This window comes from Macaca thibetana, chromosome 10 (assembly GCF_024542745.1).
Source record: "Macaca thibetana thibetana isolate TM-01 chromosome 10, ASM2454274v1, whole genome shotgun sequence".
In the NCBI taxonomy this organism is placed as follows: Eukaryota; Metazoa; Chordata; class Mammalia; order Primates; family Cercopithecidae; genus Macaca; species Macaca thibetana.
The window spans coordinates 19,220,873-19,241,753 of record NC_065587.1 but is presented as its reverse complement, the minus strand read 5'-3'; the positions used below and the strand labels follow the sequence as shown (position 1 = coordinate 19,241,753).

At 56.3% G+C, this 20,881-nt stretch overlaps 2 protein-coding genes across 16 annotated transcripts in view; one reads left to right on the top strand and one right to left on the bottom strand.

The window, feature by feature from the left end:
* The window catches only part of SFI1 (SFI1 centrin binding protein), a 115,759-nt gene extending 111,030 nt beyond the window's left edge, over positions 1–4,729 (top strand). For 2 of the 3 annotated variants that reach the window (XM_050806680.1, XM_050806679.1), the window contains one exon: positions 4,451–4,729. In XM_050806680.1, the coding sequence (XP_050662637.1) occupies positions 4,451–4,582 (132 nt within the window). In that variant the 3' untranslated portion in view covers positions 4,583–4,729. Of the gene's footprint in view, positions 1–68; positions 305–4,450 lie in introns of those variants that run through there. The other variant, XM_050806678.1, reaches the window with a different exon arrangement.
* The window catches only part of PISD (phosphatidylserine decarboxylase), a 44,555-nt gene continuing 23,924 nt past the window's right edge, over positions 251–20,881 (bottom strand). For 2 of the 13 annotated variants that reach the window (XM_050806740.1, XM_050806743.1), the window contains exons 2-8: positions 7,211–7,646; positions 5,426–5,591; positions 3,396–3,632; positions 3,062–3,200; positions 2,724–2,870; positions 2,278–2,438; positions 251–1,572 (exon numbers count right to left, since the gene is read on the bottom strand). In XM_050806740.1, coding sequence (XP_050662697.1) covers positions 1,348–1,572; positions 2,278–2,438; positions 2,724–2,870; positions 3,062–3,200; positions 3,396–3,632; positions 5,426–5,591; positions 7,211–7,395 — 1,260 coding nt within the window. In that variant the 5' untranslated portion in view covers positions 7,396–7,646 and the 3' untranslated portion in view covers positions 251–1,347. Of the gene's footprint in view, positions 1,573–2,277; positions 2,439–2,723; positions 2,871–3,061; positions 3,201–3,395; positions 3,633–5,425; positions 5,592–6,249; positions 6,394–7,210; positions 7,647–11,309; positions 11,938–12,195; positions 12,402–12,436; positions 12,568–13,864; positions 15,306–20,881 lie in introns of those variants that run through there. The other 11 variants (XM_050806741.1, XM_050806739.1, XM_050806748.1 and 8 more) reach the window with 11 other exon arrangements.

Sequence of the window (20,881 nt, the reverse complement as noted above, 5' to 3'; positions counted from 1 at the left end):
CCAGGTGTCCGTAGGGACGCCCCGGGCTGTGTTCCCTCTCAGCCCTGGCTGTCCCTCTCTGGCCCCAGGTGGAACTGCAGATCCAGCAGCTGGCAGAGGAGCTCCAGGCTCAGCGCCAGCCCATTGGCACCTGCATTGCTCGCATCCAGGCCCTGCGGCAGGCCCTGCGCTAGCGTGTTTGCCCCAGGGATGCAGGTGCTGGGCTGTCGGGGAGGCCTCAGGCCACCTCCAGGAACAGAACACAAAGTTATAAGTTTTATTTTTTTATTTCAAAATGTTTTGCCATTAAATGAATTACTGTTCAGAAGTCTCCCACTTCTCATACAAAAATACTGTGCTACTGATACAGTTGAAAAAGTTCAATGATGGCTCTCCTGCAGGAGAAATTCACAGCGTCCCCAGGGTCAACATGAACTCTGGCCCTGTCCCCGCCATTGGGGGCTCCCCAGGCACGCATTCCTGATAACTGGGACAGGTTTTCCAGGCACTGACCGACTATCCACCAAGGGCCCTCTGCCTCCCAGACAGACCCTGAATCAACAGCAGCAACTTTCCCACATTTCGTGTAGGGATATGGGGAGGACAGGAACTCTCCCCTGTCCCCAGCTGGGCCTACCACCTGCCTGCCCTGTTCATTCTGGTGCCATGAGGCAGGTTCAGTGATTAGTCTTGCCTGCTGCAACGAGGACCTGACCAGCTCCAGAAGGTCACTCATCAGGTCCTACAGAGGTCTGTATCATTACTCAGTGTCCTCAGAAGACACTGGCAGAGTCCAGGGTGATGCATTCAGCCACAAGCACAAAGACTGCTTTTTCTAAAGAGCAGGATGAGGTGAATTTGGGAACAGAAAGCAGTTGTCATGAAGGCTGTGTGGCTCTGCTGGGGGAAGAGGCATCCACAGTCTGTGCCAAGGAGGCACCTCACCCTGTGCAGCAGGAGGGTTAAGGCCAAAAAACAAAAGGGGCCAACAGAAAACAGCCCAGGTGATGGGGAGGAGCAGCAAGAAAAAATGACAATCGAGACCAACTGAAGGTTCAGTCGGGAATGCAGGATCTCCCGTCTATACAGTGTTTAAAAAGATCCAAATGTGACAGATCATTCCAGCCTGCACTTTTTATTTGTAGGGAGAAGGAACAGGATAGGTTGAGGGCATGACAGGGGCTCTCACCACCTCTTGTCTGCACCTCCGGAACAGGTGGGAGCCGAGTCATTCAAGTCCTACCTGGTCAGACTCTCACCCACTCTGAGGCAGGCCCTCACCTGGAGGGCCTCATGGGCCTCCCTCTCTAAAAGACCCTCACTCTGTTTGGAAAAGATCCCTTAGCAGCCATAATCAGGAAAGAGGCTCTAGAGCGAGCCCAGGGCCTCCCCAAAGCGGATTTTCTGTCCTGTTTTCAGCTGGAAATTGAAGTCCTTGGGGGCCTCAAAGATGAGCACAATGGTGGAGCCCAGGTTGAACTCGCCCAGGTGCTCGCCCTTGCGCATGGGGACGCCCTCTCTATTGGTGTGCGTCACGAAGCTGAAGTCGTTGTAGGAGCCCTTGCTGTGCCTCGGGCTGTTTGTGTGCAGGTCCTGTGGTGATAGGCTGGGAGTCAGCGGGGCCACCAAGTGCACAGTGTCACCCCACATGTGTTTGGAGTCCCACCCACTCCCTCTGTTGCTTGTCCCCAACACCACCCAACCCAGCTCCGAAAGGGAGGTGGGGATGGCATCTCAGGGCCAGGTGGGCCCAGTCTAGCCAGATCTCACACACAGCATTGACGCCTGCTGTGAACTAGGCCCAGGAAAGACGGAACAATCGGACCCAGTGGTTTCCATGCATGGTGCTGGGAGAGTGGCACCTGTGGGAGCCAAGGCCGCTGATCACAAACTGACACCCAAAAAGGCAGCCCCTTGGGACAGGGTGGGCAGTAGGCCTGCGAGTGCTGACCCCCTCACATGCTGTAACCAACATGAGCCACCCCGAGCTCAACGCTCCCTTTCTGTTCCCTCCTCACTCTCACCTTTGACCATGGTTCCTAGCAGAAACCAGGTGCCAGGCAAGGAGGTTAATTCCCTCTATCTCTTCCAGCCAATGGTGCAAGGAGGGAGGGAAGCCTCAGCTGGCTGGCAGGTGGAGCGGCCCATTCTCAGGACAGCTGTTAAGCAGAGCCACGCCTGACCAGACATGTGGCCGCCCTAGAATTCAGTCCCAACCCATCCGCCGCACAGCAGACAAGGCAGGTAGACCCAAGAGGTCCAGCCCTTGGGCTTTGGCAGGGCCTACACTCTGCTTACCCGGTCAAAGTAGATGCGAATGGAGCCCACGTTGGTGGCCCCCACAGCCGTCAGTGAGAAGAAGCCATGTTTCCAGTCCCCCGTCAGGACTACCCGCTCGTTGTGGCAGAAGAGCTCTTTGATCCAGCGAGCCATGCCAGGGTTCACTGACATCAGGGAGCCTGCAGAGGCAGGGAACGCTGCTACTCCCTGTCCAGAGCCCAGTGTGTCCACTCCAGGGCAGCCAAGACCCAAAGGGACTCATGGCCTGTTGCCCTGATGTCATTTCCAAATGCTGAGCCGAGTGGGCCCCATGGTCCCCTGCCCACAACCAGCCTGCATAAAGCAGTCAGCTCCTGGCCTCGATGGCCCTGACCTGGAGCCTGGTCCCCTGACACCAAGAAGCTGAGAGCCTCTATGTGAAGCCCACAGAGGCAGCTCCCCCCACACGCTGGCCCCAGGCTGACCTGGGAAGTGGCGCCGGTGGGACACAGTCCAGTCCGTGGGGGAGTGGAAGCAGTGGTAGTCCCCGGGGGCCAGGTAGATGACACAGTGATAGAGCTCATTCCCTTCCCGGGTGACCAGCTGGTTCTTGAAGGAGTCACACGAGGCGGCTGTGGGGTAGGAGCAGACATGGGGGCCACCAACACAGTGAGCACCCAGCACGGAGCCCGAGTGCGGTCTGCACATGGATTCTCAGGGAGGCCCCACATGCCAGCCTCAGCTCCTTCCCCAGCATTCCCCTCCCTCCCGGTCCAGCCACACAACAGCAGGGCTGCCTGGCCCCGCCTGTGCAGTGACCCACCTGGCGGGAAGGGCAGGTCCTCTGTGTAGGTGCGTGGGCCCAGGAACGACTCCAGGGAGTAGGTGACCCCCTTTACCTGCTCTACCTCGCAGTTCTTCACCTGCCCAAAGTTGAGGATCTTTCCATCCGATGGGCTGATCTGGAAGGACAGAAGAGGCTCGCTGCCAGGGAGAGCAGGGTCTCCTCCCCCCAGAAGACAGCCCCCACCTCCCCTTGTCATCCTGCTGCTTCCAGATATGCTGGAGACCAGGGGGCTGTGCTGGGCAAGTGGAGTCCCAGCTGTGGAGGCAGGAAAAAGTCCTGTTTCCCCCAGGAGGAAAGGATCGGGCCTCACCACACTGTGCAGGCCGCAGACGGGCCGGGCCTGCGGCTTCAGCTTGCGCCGGAAGAACTCGCTGAGGTTGCGGTAGTGATGCAGGTCCTCCACGGCGGCCTCCTTCATGTTCACCCCGAAGGTCCAGATGTACAGGCTATAGACAGGCCTGCGCAGCCAGTGTGGCAGCTCCACCTGGTTGAGGCGACCCCAGGCCCGTGACAGCAAGCGTGTCGGCACTGACTTGTACAAAGCCACCTGCAGGCCACAGGGCGAGGGGCTGAGCTGACCACACTGCCCCAGCTCCAGAGAGCCCAAGTACTGTCATGAGCCCACATCTCACTTCAGGAGAGAATCTGCACCCCACGGAGGACACCAGGGCCCAGGTGCCCCACGCTGCTTTTGTGATGTGGCTGTTTCTCACTGGGAACCAGATTGCACCTGCCAACTCCTGCCACACACAGTGCTGGATTTACGTACAACTCCAGTGGTTTTCGCCATTTCATGCGAAAGTCTAATAGCAACTGCCCCAGTCCCAGAACGGGAGATGGCCAGCAGTCTTACTTCTTAAAGTGGGGGTCGGAAACGGATCTGACCCTAACCACAGTGTGTGACCCTAGCCACGGTGACCCCAGTATCACAGTATGTGGAGAGGTGGTTGGCATCTTGCCCTTGGTCACTGCCCATATCCCAGACCACCAGAGAAAGGAGGAGGCTCCCAAGTACGTGGAACAAGTCTACAGCCCAAAATGTGTCCCTCTGTCTTAACAGGAAGTGAGGAGGACACCCTGAGCACCAACATCAGGGATTTTCAGATGCAGGTCTGCGATGTCGCTGTCACCTGGGCCTGAGCTGCAGACACAGGGTCCGCAGCCCCCACAGGTCCAGCCAGCGCACTGAGGGCCTGGACGCAGCAGTCTGAGAAGCCCTGAGCCCCACCTCAGCCCCACAGCAGGACTTGTGTTCAACATTCTACTGTGACTGAGTCAGGCCATAAAGCTGTCTGCACCTGGGGTTCCTCCCAGGAGGCAAAGGGAGATCGTCCCCTCAGGCCCCTCTGTTCTCTCTTCCTTCAGGGAAGCCTGGACCACCTGAAGACAGACGATGGCCTGAGGACAGGCACTGGGTCCCACTGGTTGGTCCCAGAGCCCTCCCGCAGGGCCAGGTACCCAGGAAGTGGCAGCCTGTTAGTGCTGCTGCCACTGTAGAAACTGCCTCTAATTGGTGGCTGCTGCTTCTCTAAACACAACCAAGACACCAACGCCCCAAGGTGTAAAAGTGGTTTCATTCCAACTTTCAACACCTCTGCAAGGTAAGGAATTAGCAGCTCCCAGAGAGCTGCTCTTATCCCTCCCAGCTGATTCCCAGTCACACAGAAGGGCTATGTGAGCCCAGGCCCTTCCCAGGCACAGGTGGGAGCCTGGGCTAATGTCCAGGGTACCTCAGTGCCCCTGAGCTCTGATGACACCAACCTGACAAAGGCCCAGGAACAGGGTTTCCTCCTTGGGGTCAACCTGCCTGGGAAGCCAAGGGCAAGAGTGAGCCCTCTAGGGGCCGGGAGGGGCCAAGCCAGTTCCCTTGACCATTCCTGGGGCAGGCCTCTGGGCTCCTTAAAGGTGTCCTCACCCTAAGGAACCCAAACAGGATCCATCCTTCCTGAACCACCCTTTGGCATCCCAGAATTAATTTGGCTTCCGCTCAGAATCACCGCTAAGCTGTTTTCTGCCTGAACACAGAAAAGTCAGAGACAGACGCCATTTTCTGAATCCCCAGGCTGGGTTCCTTCCAGAACCGGAGCCCCAAACGGCAGAAACGAGGCAGGCTAGGGGAGCGGGCAGGGCACGGCATGCCCTCGCAGTCACTTCCGCGGCCCAGGTAGTGGCCTTTTCAAAAGCTGCCCTGGCCTTGCCCACCAATGAACCTTCCAACCCTGACCCACTGAAGATGACCCTCTGCTTCTGACAGCTCACCGTCACCTCAGTCTCTCCTCACCCCAACCTCGGGCCTGCCCAGAGGGCAGGTCCGGGCCACAGGGCCCTGTGCACACTTACCCTGCTTACGGGCCTCCATCCCACCCGGCTGAGCGGTCTGAGGGCGCCGAAGGGCAGGAGGTAGTAGAGGACGGTCAAGGGCCAGGAGCGCAGTTTCAGGGCGGGTCTGGACATGCAGCTCAGCTGCCCCAGCCTCCGCCTCAGGGCCAGCTGGGGGAAGTGCAACCTGCAGGGCACAGGTCCATGCACAGCCAGGTCAGTGGCCAGGCTCTAGGCGGGACCCAGGAGACTGCTACCTACACCCAGGGCAGGATTCCTCCTGTCTACCTACCCTTGTTGGCAAGCTACCTTGCCATGGGGTGATGGAGCCCAGCAAACACTGGCTGTGCCCCCTTGTCCCAACCCCATTCTGAGTCAGGGGTTTGGCTGCCTCTGGCTAGCAGACTCATTTCCCAGGCTCTGCCACCCGCCAGCCAGCTGGGGAGGACTGGGAATGTGGGGGCAGCCGCAAGAGGAGAGTCAGGCCCAGCTGCGGGGCACCTCTCAGCCGCAGCAGCTCCCAGCAAGGGCCTCCAGACCCAAGTACCTGGGCCCAGGGAGGGGAGAGCAGGGTGCAGGGCCTGCCTCACATTCCTCAGCCTCCATGGCCCAGGAGAGCGAGCCCCAGGGGCCAGCTCTGCCACACAGGCACTGGCATGGCAGCGCATAGCACTGAGGAGCTACGACCCAGCCAGCTGGGTAACCATTTGCTCAGTCTTCTGCTACCATCCTTTGCAGGATCTGGGATATTCTTTTCATGGTTCCAGGCCCCCCTTTCCTCATCTGCTAAATTACGGGGCCAAGGCCAGACAAACTCTCAAAGGGAGCATTTACACCCCACCTACCAGCACCACATAGCTATGGTGCCATCCATCTGCATGGTCTTTCTGTAACAGGCCAGGTTCTGAAAACCCATCCACAGGTTTGTGAACAAAACCTCCCCACCACAAGCTCTCAAGCACCTGTCTGCTCTGCTGGGGCTGCGCGCACACACACACACACACACACACACACACAAGACCCAAGCCCCCCCCCCCCGTTTTTGCAAATGTGATCCCGCCTCTCCCCACCCTCCCAGCACAAATGCAGGGCACTCAGCAGGGGCTCAGCTTCACCAGAGCCAGAGCAGAGGCTGGACGAGCCTTTCCACCACAACCCTGGCCTCCTGAGCAGAAACAAGGCCCACCCCACCCTGTCCGTGCCTAGGCCTAGCAAATGCTCCTGAGACCCAGGGTAGCCAGCAGGAGACCACACTGCCATCCACTCAGAACGTCCCCAGGCCTCAGTTTCCTCATCTGCAAAGTAACTGATTTGGCTAATCTACGGCTGCCATCTGGGACTGTGCTCTCTCCCAGTCGCCGAGCAAACCAAGGAACAAAGCGGCATCTCAGCTGATAGAAGCAGCAGAGCAGGAAAGGCAAACCAGCAGCGAACCCCGCTCAGGCTCAAGCTCAGAGGCGGTCGCATCTCCGCAGCTTTCTCTCCCATCCCACCCCGGTGTATTTTTAAAAGGTCCAGGAAGGTGGCAGGGGCCAAGCAAAGACAAATCACTGCTCCCCTCTGGCTTTGCCATCTGCCCCACTCACTGCAGAAGAGCAGGGACCAATCGGGAAGAGCTGCACCCCTCACGCGGGCAGGAAGGGGGATGGGGAAGCCTCTCTCCCAGGTGGGGTGCAGAGGCAAGGGTCTGGGCTGGGAGGAGGGGGCCTGGGAGCACCAGGGTAGGGAATATCACAGGCCTGAGGTCTGAGGCCCGCTGGCAGCCTCCCCCTGCTGGGCCCTCCTCGTGGTTGGAACCAAAGATACCTGAAGCGGGCTCTCCGACTCAGGGCACTCAGGCCCCCCAGGCCGGGCCCCTCCAGCCTCGGGGGCTGACCACCAGTCCCCTTGCCGCCACCTCTACTGCGAGGCCGCTGGATGTGAACTCTGACCTTCCGGAGGTTGTGGCGGGGAACCGTGGGGTTAGGGCGCGGTGGGCAGCATCTCACCATTTCGCCGCACGGAGCTCTGGTCCTCGCCGCGCCTCTGACTGACACATCATGGGCCGGCACAGGGAGGGCGGGGCGAGGCTCACTCGATCACTCCCTTTGTTTTCCTCTTTCCTCCCCTTCCCCTGAGCCAGCGGATCTCCTGTGCTGTCACTGCTCCAGGGCCTCTGCCTCTGCGAGGCCGGTTGGTGGCGCTGCTTCCTGGGCTTGGTTCAGTCTTGGTGGCTCACAGGGTGCAGATTAGAGGGTCAGGGCTATTGCAGACAGACAGGCACTAGTCACACACCTGCTCAGGTCACCTGCTCAGGGCTTGCAGCCCAGTGCAAAAGCCCCTGCACTGAAGCCCACTGTCCCCAGTCCTGGCCACCTGCCCTGTCCCTGCTACCCGGGGCTGAGCCAGCCTGCACTGCTCATCCTCTTCCTTAGCTGGCCTGGGGAGGCAGCAGGGGGCAAGGCCCTCAGGCTGCTGGGTCCAGTAAGCCATGACAGGGAGGGGACCAGCCACTGCTGCCAGGGTTTTCAGGCACCACTCAGCTCCAAACACACAAGGTGGGAACTTGAGCCCCATGCTCCAGGCCCAGGCCCAGGCCCAGGCCCAGCACCGCGTCAGCCAGTCTGCGGTGTGGCCCCTCCCTTGCCAGGACCTGACCCATTTTCAATTCAGGTTACAAAGTAGCATCTGAGGAATGAGATGAGCGGGAAGCCACGAGAGGCGCCCTGGTGAGAACCTGGCATCTTACCTGCTGTGGCTCTCTCCTCACCCCTCCTGGCCTTGACCCCCGCCCCGCAACACACACACAAAATACCCAGCTCCCTGCTCCAGAAAGCTGTGCATGTGGGGAAACCCAGCCTGGGGCTGGGAACAAGCCAGGACTGCAGCCCAAACCAGTTCCACTCCCCTTTTTCCATCTTTGCTTCAGAAAAGCATTTTGGCCAGCGGGGAGGACAGGCCCGGCCCCTACAAAGCCTCTCCACGTTGGCCTGCACAGATATCGGAAGGAAGAGCAAACATGCCAAAGCTGCTGCTATCTCAGCCCAGACAATCAAGGCCCTCCAGGATATGGGCTGACAGGGGGGCCCACCCGTCCCGTCCTTCACCCCCAACCACTGCCCAGGAAGGGGGCAGGCACCTGTCACCATCCTTAAATGATGAAATGTGGCCCCAAGAGCTGCCGCCTAAAGCAAAGAATAGGCCAGACATGGCCAGCCTGCTGTGAGGCGGAACTCAGACATCACTGTGGTCGCGCGCGGTCGAACATCTGACGCCCTGGCAAACCCTCCTCAGCCACAGAGGAGAAGATTCCACCCGGGCACCTGCCTGCTAGAGTCACCGAAGCCCCGGGTATGGGATTCAGTGGCCTCTTGGAGCCAGGACAATAAGGTGACTAAGCTCTGGACACAAGCATGGATTTCTCCACTGATCCAGGCAGTGGCTGGGGCTGGCCCAGGCCCCTCTCCTAAATGAGCGATGGGGACAGCTCACTGCAGGTGGGTCAGGCAGGAGGGCACCTACCCACCAGCAAACAGATACACACCAGCATCCTCCCTCGAGAAGATGCCGGCACCAGGAAATTGGCACAGGCACAAGAGGCCCATCCCATTGCAAGGCCCAGACCCACAGACACCCCGGCTTCAGCCCCAGGGTCCAGGCCTCCAGGGCTGTGTCACTCCAATCACTCCGCCAACATACTGAGCACACACCCCACCCTCCCTGGCCCAGCAGGCTCCATGCTGGCCTCCTGCCAGCTGCCAGGGAAACAGAGGGGTAACAGCAGTCAGGGGTGAGCCTGGTGCCTGGTTCCAAAGGGGAAGCTCTTTCCCTGGTGGATAGAGTGCAGGCTTGGAGCTGAGCTCACAGCCAGGATTCACAGGGAGGCAAGCATGGCCTTGAGGGGAGGCAGAGAGGAGGGGCCTTGGGGAACCCCAGCCTCCTGCCAGTTTTCCTCCCTGATCTGCCATGTGGGACAGTGACCACCACAGCCCTGAATGTATCAGAAAGATGAACCCAGATGAACCTAGTTTGGCCAAAAACCTTGGGTTCTCAAAGCAGGTTCCCCTGTGAGCCTTGGCATTTCATTCTTCCATGGTGCTGTGAGGGGCTGGGTCTGGCCTCCAGTCTCAGAGGGGCCCTACTAAGGAATCGAGGCACATGAGGCCAGGGGCCAAGTCAGATGCCCATCAGGGAAAGGTGGGCCCTGGAGAGACTAAGAACGATCCTGAGAGGCCAGGCTGCGGCACTGCACCTGCTGGTGAGCCCAGTGAGGGCATGGGGTCCTTGCTCATTCAGATCCTTGACATCACTGTTCTGCCTCTTCTAAAACAGGCACCGAGACCAGGGTGTCAGTGCCTCCAAATTACCACCTGTGGGCCCCAAAAGATCGCCAGGAAGGAAAATGAATCCAGCTTTGCCACAGGACACAGGCTGAGCACTGCCAGTCCCTCTCAGAGCTGCAGGATAGAGGGAAGGGGCGCTTAGAGGTCGCTGCCTTCTTGCTTCCCAAGGGTAAAGCCAATTCCTTGGCCAGCAGTGTTTCTGGCCTCCCCATTTCAGAGCCCAGCTTGCCCTCTGCCTATGACAGCCCTGGAACCCCAAGCCAAAGATTTCATCCTTTCTGGCTGTCTTGAGGGTGACATGAGGTGGGAGCCTCAGGCCCTGGATGAGGAACTTGCAAGAAGGGTACCCAGAATGGAGGAAGCGCTGACACCTTCCCTCCCTTCTAAGCCTCAAAGACATTCTGTGGAGATGAGTTTAGGGTTGTGACCAATAGGACTTTAATGTCATTACATAGCCTAAGGGCCAGTCACCTGCAACATGAGAACTCAGAGGGTCTTGTGGCTGGTGACAACCCGGTCACTGCAATTCTGGCTGCCTTCCTCTACCCCTGCCCTGAGAGCAGGGAAAGGCCTTGGCAAGTCACAGGTACTCTCTAAGTCTTGGTTTGTACATCTGGAAAATGGGAAAGTAAATTCCTGCTACCCACTCCCTTGAGGCTCAGAGCACAGCTGCAACCATGGCCCAGAATAACTGCTCAGAAACCCCACTTCCACCCAGGAGCGTGACGCAGCCTCAGACCTGGCTTCCAACACCTCACCTCTCCAAAAACTCAACCTCACACCGGTGGAGGCAGGGGTTTCCACCACAGGAAAGATGAAATAAGAGGGGCCTAGGTGGCAGTTCTAACACAGGAACCCAAACTTGCGGGCAGTGACTGGCCTTGTGAGTAGGAAGCAATGGCTGATAGGACCCTATGGGGGGTGGGGAGCACCTTTGTCAGGACATGCTGTTCTGGGGATCCATACCAGAGCAGTAGGACAATGTCCCCACCCATCCCTCACCAACCAGGGTAAAGACCACAATACCTGCCCCCCCACCAGTGGAATGGAACATTCCAACTGAAGTGGATGAATGCACCCAGGCCAGGCAGCAGTTACTACAGGTTGGGTTGGGGCCTGCAAGCATGTTGTGCATGCAGGGGAGGTGCGTGTAGGTACAAGTATGTGTGCATGTATGATACGTGTGTAGGTGCAAGGGTATGTGCATGGAGGGGTGCGTGTATAGGTGTGAAGGTGCGAGGGTGTGTGTGTGGGGGTGTGTAGGGGGTGTGTTAGGTGTGAGGGTATGTTATGTGTATAGGTGGTGTGTGCGTGTGAGGTTACGTGCATGGAGGGGGTGTGCACATGTAGGAGCCATGTGTGTAGGTATGAGGGTGTGTGCATATAGGGGTGTGTGTGTGTAGGCGCGAGGGTGTGGGGTGTGTGCCTGTAGGGGTGTGTGTGAGGGGGTGTGTGCGTGTACGGGGTGTGTGTGTACGGGGTGTGTGTAGGTGAGGGGGTGTGTGCCGGTAGGGGTTGTGTGCGCGAGGATATGTGTGTGTAGGTCCGGGGATGTGTGTAGGGGTATGCGTGTATACACTTACAGTGCTGCTCCTGTTGGATTCTGGTTCAAGCCTTAGCAAGGCGGAGCAGGCAATGAGGGATATGGCACTGTCGCCTGCAGCCCCCAGTCAGCTCTGCCGGAGGATATGGAGCCTTGCAGCTTGTGTGTTCAGCCAGGAACCCTGAGAACTGGCTCCTGCTATCTGATGGGAAGCGCCTGGAGCGCCAGGACCACGCCTCTTGAAGCCTCAGCAGAAACCTCCAGGGCCCCAAATCCTGTGTCCAGTGGCCTGACTGCGGGCCGTACACTCCCCCCGGGAGGCGGGGAGCGAGGAGGGGGGCTGACTTTCTCCCCAGCTCTGCTGAGGCCGGGCCACCAGGCAGCGGCATGCGTCCAGTGGGGCGACAACCCTGCCTTCCCTGTGTTCCTGAGCTAGAAGCAGGCAAACTTTCCAACTAGGGGACGGGGAAAATGGTACTCCCTGGGCGACATGGACCAGGGAGCAAAGAGAAGGGCCCAGAGGCGCCTTTCAGCCAGTCAGTGGCAGGCAGCCCAGGAGGCTCTGGGAAGACGGCAGGCAGGACTCGCAGGGGTCTGTCCTAGCCGCCCAAAAACAGGGAACCTCCTCTCAGACAACCCTGGGCGCTGAGGGGAACCGGCTCTGGGCAGAGGCAGCAAGCCTGCCACCCGCTCCCTGGCCCTCCGGCGCTGCCCTCTTCCCCAGGACCCTGCCCCCAGTCCCTCAGGCAGCGCGGAGGAGGAGACGGGAGCTCTCAGAGCCAGAGGCGCCCCAGCCCGGGCCCCGCCAATGCCAGCCGGCAACCCCTCACTTCCCACAGCCGCCTCACTGCCGGCGCCCTCCCCCACCCATACCCCCTCACTTTCCGCAGCCGCCTCACTTCCCGTACGCCCTTCACTTCCCGTACCCGCGCTCGGCAGGAGATGGACGTGGAGGAAGTGAGCTCACGCAGCCCGGGCCCGGGCTATGCCCACGTGGGAACGGAAAAAAGCCCACGACTCGCTCGACCCTGTCCGCAGGGCTCCTCAGGCCGGGCCGCGTCGTCGCAGCTGGGAGAGCCCACCTGCGACCGAAGGCGCTAGAAGGGCATCCCCACCTGGCACTGGCTCTCTGAGAGGGCGGGGCAGGGCGCCTCCCTAAAAAGTCACCTGTGGCTCCCGGCCGGACCGGGGCGCCGGCTCCGCTCACTCACCCGCAGGTGGCTCCAGCTTCCGGGCTCCGACTCCCCAGAGGCGCTCCCGGAGCCGCGAAGCCTTGGGGCGAGTGGGCGGGGCTCGGGCTCCAGCCACTCAGACTACCAGGGGCGGGGGCAGGAGACCGACCCCAGCCACCCTTAAAGCCGCCGCTGCCTCTGAGCCCCAGTCCTGCTGGGCCGCCAGGCCAACCCGAGGGCCTCTTTAAGAGGAGGGGCCAAGACCAGGGAGAAGAGGAAGGGCAGCAGGCACCAGCTCTGCCTGGTCATTGTCACGGGAGGACCCCACTCAACTAGCAAGGTGGGCCCGGCTGCTCCCAAGGGATGCCTCCTGTCTGTCCTCAGTCTGTTCGCTGGTCTGTGAGCCGCCTGTCTGCAGCCTGTGGCTGGCCTCCCAAAGCAGCTGCCTCCCCTCACCACTCCCACCCAACACTAGGCAGACTCAGAATCCCACCCGCTGCTGACCTCATTAAGGACCGGCTTCTTCACTGGACTGAACAGAAAGCACCCCTGCTAGCCGTGGAAGCTCCAGAGAAGGCGAAATCCCTGATCCTTCCCACACCCCATCTTGAAGCTACAAGGCTTCACCCCGACCTTCTGCCCTCCAGGCACTGCACATCCCTGACATAGAGAATGCCCTGACTCCAAAACTCATGTAGACCAGTGAACAGGGGCAGCCATAAACAAAGTCCGACCGCCCCAGCCTAGAGCACACAGGCCTCCCTGCTTCACTACTAGGATCCACAGCCCATGGGATGATGCATGCTGTCTTCCCATCCCACTAGATCGGAAGACCCTAGGTCTGCGGGTTGGCAGCCCACCCCATACCCACATGGTGCCAGACACCCAACAAGCACTCAGCCCACATGGGATCGGACCAATCAGCTTAATTCTTTTAGGGGAGGAGAAAGGTCTGAGAGGGATCACCACTCAATCAAAGAAAGAGTGTGGCATTAAGTAGCCTCATTCACATCTGTGGGAGCAACTGAGCACACCCATCCCCTATTCAACGGTGAGATGGCCTTGGAAGTCTCAGTCTCATTCTGAGCCACCGAACAGGATACAATTCCAGCTGCTTCTTATCACTGACATCTTTGTTTCTGAAACAACTAAGGTTTGGGGCCGGGCATGGTGGCTCATGACTGTAATCCTAGCAGTTTGGGAGGCCAAGGGTGGGAAGATCACTTAAGCTCAGGAGTTTGAGACCAGCCTGGACAACATAGTGAGACCTCTTTCTTTTTTTAAACCAAAAAGAAAGAAAGAATTAAGGTTTGGAACAGGAGAAGAGGGTCTGTAGGGCTTGTGGAGAAATGGGGCGGTGGGCCACGCCTGGAACAGGACATAAGGGCGTGCAGTCACAGCCCCATATACCTGTCGTCTTTACCTGGATCCAGCCCAAGCAAGTGCTACATGACAAGCCACAGCCCTGGGATGCAGCAGGGGGAAGAAGACAGATAGGGTCCTCCTCCATGGATTTCCATGTTCTTCCACACCTACAATGCACCCATGGGAACAGGGAGGCGGGGGTGAGCAAGGCACAGTACATTCCTAAGGGCCTCAGAATGTGGTACAGGGTGCAGATACCTTACACACAGCCGCTCCTAATATTCTCCTGTCCAGACATCACTACGGGAGGTCCTCAAATAGTGTCATCATAACACTGATGAGAAAAAATCTATTCCAGCCAGGGCTACTGTCTGTGAGGAGTGTGCATGTTCTCCCCATGTCTGCATGGGTGTTCTCTGAGTACCCTAGATTCCTCCACATCCCAAAGCTGTGCACTTAGGCTCACTGGTGTGTCTAAATGGTCCCAGTCTGAGTGAGTGTGGGTGTGGGTGCACCCTGCCATGGGAAGGTGTCCCGTCCAGGACTGGTTTCCGCCCTATGCCCTGAGCTTCCCGGATAGGGGACCACCTGCAACCCTGAACTGGAGTAATTAGGTAAATAATTATCTAACTTTTTATTAATTGTTCATAAATGCATGTATAGCTCACATTTCAATGGTTAATATTAGAAATGTTTGGGGTCTTTAAAAGTTCAGTGATGTTTTTGTGGTCAGAAACATTCACAGGAACTTAACTCTTGCTTCCATCAATTAGCCTATAGTAAAACTGGTTTCATTCTATGTCTTGCTTAAAGGTGAAGATCCCAAGAACCTATCATCAAGATTGAAAACTTACTGTAACTGATCCCAGCATTCTCAGAGCCCCAAAGAAACTTCAGACCCCTTCTTACCTCAGAACTCCAAGAAAACACATGACATGGGATAAAATGCAATTAAAGCACAGAAAGATGCTGACGCAGAATCCTGGCACCACCAACTTCCAGAACTGGAAAGACCCTGAAGACCATCCTGGCCTCCTCAAAGCCTCTAGTACTTACAGACCAGCCCACACGGGTCCCTGGGGACGGAACAAAACCAGGCCCCAGTTAGACCAGGGGAGAAAGGTCTGCAGAGGAAAGCCCAGCTTCTGCACACATTCTACCTCCCATGTGCTGAGAGATCTCTGGGACTCTCACACCCTTCCCTGTGGAATGGCCAGCTCAGCTGCACTGCATCCACCCGCATTGCTTTTTAACCATTCTAAGCCTCTAAGGCAGATGGGTGTTTAAAAACCCATAAACTGCCGGGGGCGGTGGCTCATGCCTGTAATCACAGCACTTTGGCAGGCCGAGGCGGGCGGATCACGAGGTCAGGAGATCGAGACCATCCTGGCTAACACGGTGAAACCCCATCTCTACTAAAAATACAAAAAATTAGCCGGGCGTGGTGGCGGGCACCTGTAGTCCCAGCTACTCAGGAGGCTGAGGCAGGAGAATGGCGTGAACCCAGAAGATGGAGGTTGCAGTGAGCTGAGATCGTGCCACTGCACTCCAGCCTGGGCGACACAGCAAGACTCCGTCTCAAAAAACAAACAAACAAACAAAACAACCCCATAAACCAGCCCACAAGTCCGCCGAGATTAGCACTCCCCCACCTTCCAACCAGACCTCCACCACATGTATTTTCAGTGGGGAAATGCCTCTGGATTTTGAACAATCATTTACAAGTGAATTTCCATTAGGGGAAAAAAAAAATGCCTGGAAATTTACTTTCCTGCCTTGTATTATATTTCTTTCAGGCCATGGAGTCCTTTATTTCCATGCCTCCCACTCTGTTAGGACTCCCTTGGGTGGGAGTGCCACCTAGTGCCACTGTGAGGCTCTACAGGCTCTCAGGCCACCTGCAGATGGAGGCCTCCCTGCCTCAGTCAACCCACCTGTATTCTCTGCCAGGTCTCAGCTGTGTGAATTTCATGCACTACTTCTAGAGGGATGCCCTGTGCCAGGGAACAGAAGGTAGCTGCGGAACAGGGGTGGCAGGTGTCCTCAGCTAATTCTTATTTCCTGGCTCTTGGCCAATTCTCATTCCCTAGGGGCTGGCAGAGGCCCCTCAAGGAAGATGGCTGGTGTCTTAACGGCTAGTACAAGAAACCACAGGCAGGCATCAGCCTCCTAGACATCTCGGCAGAGAGGCCGGGCAAGCACAAAGTGCCTTCAGGCTATTTCTCTACACACCAGATTCTCCTAGCCCTGCCCAACTCCCCACTCACCTTTAAGATGAGAATCGTTTTTGGCAGTCCCACTAGCCTGTGAGATGTCCCGGATACCCCTGACCCATTCAGAGCCCCACCAGCAGCTCCCTAAGGGTCCTGCCCAGGCACTGAGGAAGGGCAGACTGAGGTGGAATAAAGGAAAAGTGCTTTAGGCCAGATGTGGTGACTTAATGTCTGTAATCCCAGCACTTTGGGAGGCCCAGTAGTTTTGTAAAAACACAAAAATATAAAAATTAGCCAGGTGTGGTGGTATGTGCCCGTAATCCCAGCTACTCGGGAGGCTGAGGTGGGAGATCACTTGAACCCAGGAGGCAGAGGTTGCAGTGAGCTGAGATCGCACCACTGCATTCCAGCCTGGGTGACAGAGCAAGACTCCATCTCAAAAAACAAAAAAAGAAAAAGAAAAAGTGCTTTCAGGCCGGGCATGGTGGCTCACACCTGTAATCCCAGCACTTTGAGAAGCTAAGGTGGGCGGATCACCTGAGGTGAGGAGTTCAAGACCGGCCTGGTCAACATGGTGAAACCATTTCTACTAAAAATACAAAATTAGCTGGGTGTGGTGGCATGCGCCTATAATCCCAGCTACTCGGGAGGCTAAGGCTGGAGAATCGCTTGAACCTGGGAGATGGAGGTTGCAGTGAGCTGAGATCGCGCCACTGCACTCCAGCCTGGGCAACAAGAGTGAAACTCTGCCTAAAAAAACAAAAAAAAAACAGTGGTTTTAGGTAGAGTCGTCTGGCAGACAGCTTCACGCAGGGCCACAGGTGTCTTGAGTTGGCAATCCCTGGATTCCTTCCAACCCAGAAGTTTAGCCTTGTGTTTAAGTTCCATTTTTTTTTTTTTTTTTTGAGACAGAATCTCACTCTAACCCCAAGGCTGGAGTGCAGTGGCATGATCTTGGCTCACCACAACCTCTGCCTCCCGGGTTCCAGCGATCCTCCTGCCTCAGCCTCCCAGGTAGCTGGGACTACAGGCGCCTGCCACCACACCGAGCTAATTTTTGTATTTTTAGTAGAGACGGGGTTTCACCATGTTGGCGAAGCTCATCTCAAACTCCTGACCTCAGGTGATCCACCCACCTTGGCCTCCCAAAGTGCTGGGATTACGGGCATGAGCCACCATGTCCTACTGAGTTCCACATCTTCTTGAGACATGGTCCCTCCACTATTCCACACATTGACCACTCAAAGCCATGGGGACATGGCTGTGTGAGCCACACTTCCACCCTCTGTGATATCCTCCTGCCCTAGAATGAGCCTATAATTCTCTGAGGTCAGAGCTGGCCCCTGCCAGCCAGTTCCAGTGGCATAAGAACACTACGGGAGTTCAGGTAGCACTGGAGCAGGCGGGAGGCTCTGCTTCCCTGCCAATTTGACTATTTGCCCATTTCCACACTCACACCTATTAGGCAAGAAGTAAAATAGTACTTACTAAAGCTCCACTCCCTGCCAGCATGGGGCCAGGTATTTACCTACACATCATTCTCATTTAACAACTTTTTGAGGGCGTGAATGGCCCTATTTATAGATGAGACTAATAAAGCTACAGCACGTATGTGGCTTACCAACATGGAGAACATGTCCGATACTGCTCACCGCCAGGTACACCATAGCGCCGGGATGTGTGCTGAGCACAGGCCCATGGGGCTCCAGGCAGGGGACAGGGAGAGAAGGAGGACACAGGTCACTTCACAGGGTCCTGCCTTATGCTTAGGCCGAATGGTGACAGATCAGACAGGCTGATCTGTCTTTATTCCTTTTGATGAATTGGAATACTGTACTATACTTTTTTTTTTTTAAATTCTAAATAGAGGCTAGAAACAAGGAAGCAGCACTCAGGTAGGAGTGGGCATCCCTGCAAGCCCGGCTGCTCCTGAGTAAGGCCTTTCCTGCACTGCTGCTCCCCAAACACCTCAGCCCTTGCCACAAGCCCCTAGGGCCATGCCTCAAAACAACAAAACCACCTTACGGATTCAAGCAATTCTCCTGCCTCAATCTCCAAAGTAGCTGGGATTACAGGCGCCCGCCACCACGCCCAGCTAATTTTTGTATTTTTAGTAGAGATGGGGTTTCACCATATTGGCCAGGCTGGTCTTGAACTCCTGACCTCGTGATCTGCCCACCTCAGCCTCCCAAAGTGCTGGGATTACAGGCATGAGCCACCACGCCCAACCTTTTCCCTTTTTAAAAAAAGATTACATATTTGTCGGGTGCAGTAGCTCATGCCTATAATTTCAACACTTTGGGAGGCCAAGGCAGGCATATCACTTGAGCCCAGGAGGTTTTAACCTGCCTGGGCAACATGGCAAAACTCTTATTTAAAAAAAAAAAAAAAAAAATATATATATATATATATATATATATATATATACATACACACACACACACACACAATTAGACGGGCATGGTGGTGCATGCCAGTAATCCCAGCTACTCAAGAGGCTGACGTGGGAGGTCAAGGCTGCAGTGAGCCATGATCACACCACTGCACTCCACCCTGGGCAACAGAGCAAGACCCTGTCTCAAAAAAGAAAAAGTTTAAAAAAAAAAAAGAGAGATTACATATTTACCATTAAAAATCTCTCATTAGCCCTAAACTGGCAACAGTCATCTAACCCTGGTCTCACACCACTCTGAACCGGACCCTCCTCTGTACTTCCTCCTGCACCAGCTCGAGGGAGCCACAGGGCTGTTCTGTTCAGACCTGAGGGCCCCATTCAGGCACTCTCACTGGACGTGCATGTCACTTGATTCCAGTGACTGAGGACCTGAGAACTCCTTCGTCCTCCATTTTCCGGAGCAGAGAAGAAACAGTGAAAGCTACAGAAAAGCATCTCTGCTTTTGTGAAAGCACAATTCTCTTCCCATGCTGACTCGGTCTGGGGAAGAGGTCAACTTTTAGATCCATTCTTCTGAAGAAGCAAGTATCCCGCTCCCCTCACCCGGCACTGGTCATCTTGAATCAGTGAAGAGGAAAGCTCTTCACTTCCTAACGTCACGTCCTACACATTACAAACTCTGACTGAAATTTCTCACTCAGAATATTTGTAACCTAAACATTTAGACCGAGTGGCAAGGAAGGAGGATCCATGTGCTTCCAGAAATAAGGCTTGGCCCCAGACAGAGCCAGAGGCTGCCCTGCCTTTGGCACAGGAGCTGCAGGCTGAGCAAGTGCCTCCCCTCGGGCCAGGCCCTCTGTCCTCCAAACGGTTGGGACAGGAGAGCCTGGCCCTGCTCTGTGGCCACCCAGGCAGATGTATTTTGGCTGTGCCTGCCCTTGGCTGTGGGGCTGCTGCCAGGTGGTGGTGGCCCCAGGAAGAAACCAGCCCTCCCCCAATACCTAGATCTATAGGGCAGAGGTAACACAAAGGAACTCAGGACACTGTGACTGGGCACAGCGCAGGCCCAAAGATGTGGGGCAGATCCGGTCACAACAGCAGCCCCACGTCCCTTCTGGAGAGTCTGGATGGCCACCCCTGCTGTCAAGCCCCCGCCCCATGGGAAACTCACCTCCACTTGCCCTAACTGCAAGCAGAAGTGTCCACCAAATGCCCCGGGTCTGTGGAGGGGCAGGGAAGAGAGGATGAAGGGGGATGAAGCGGGGAAGTGGGGAGAAAAGGGAAGATGAGAAACGCTTGTTGGCCAAGAAGACCGGCGGAGAGGAAATGACACAGCTACCCCAAGAGAGGCAAAACGGGCAGTAAGGACGCCCGCAGGCCACTCCCTCCCCTCAGAGATCTGCCTCCATCCTTCCCTAGCCTCCGCCAAAAAAAACAGTTCTGTCTCAACTACTAGCTAATGGTTTTTTCTTTGTAGAGGCATGGTTTTGCTATGTTGCCCAGGCTGGTCTCAAATTCCTGGGCTCAAGAGATCTTCCTGCCTCAGCCTCTCAGGCAGCTGGGACCATAGGCACACACCACCACCCCTGGCTGGTTTTTCTTTTCTTTTCCCTTATTTGTTTTTTGAGACAGACCAGGCTGGAGTGCAATGGTGCAGTCTTGGCGGAGGTGGGAGGATCACGTGAGATCACCTGAGCCTGGGAGTTCGAGGCCGTGGTGAGCCCTGCTCACACCACTGCACTCCAGACTGGTCGACAGAGTGAGTACCTTTTTTTTTTTTCGAGACAGAGTCTCGCTGTCACTAGGCTGAAGTGCAGTGGCATGATCTCAGCTCACTGCAACCTCCACCTCCCAGGTTCAAGCGATTCTCCTGTCTCAGCCTCTCAGGTAGCGGAGACCACAGGCACACACCACCAACCCTGGCTAATTTTTCTTTTCCTTTTACTTTTTTTTTTTTTTGAGACAGAGTTTCATTGCCCAGGCTGGAGTGCAATGTGCAATGGCGCAGTCTCGGCTCACTGCAACCTCCACCTGCTAGGTTCAAGCGATTCTCCTGTCTCAACCTCCCAATTAGCTGGGATTACAGGCACCCACCACCACATCCAGCTAATTTTTTTGCATTTTTAGTAGAGACAGGGTTTCACCATGTTGGCCAGCTGGTCTCCAACTCCTGACCTCAGGTTATCTGCCCACCTTGGCCTCCCAAAGTGCTGGGATTATAGGCATGAGCCACTGCTCCTGGCCCCCTGCCTAATTTTTTAATGTATTTTTTTGTAGAGACAGAATCTTGCCTCGCCAGGCTGGTCCTGAACTCCTGGGCTCACACAATCCTCCCACCTCAGTCTCCCAGAGTGTTGGGATCACAGGCATGAGCCACCATGCCTAGCTGAAATTGTATATTTTCAGTTAGATGTTTTGTAACCAAACATTTGAGGTATCATCTAAAACAGTATTTGTCAATTTCAGG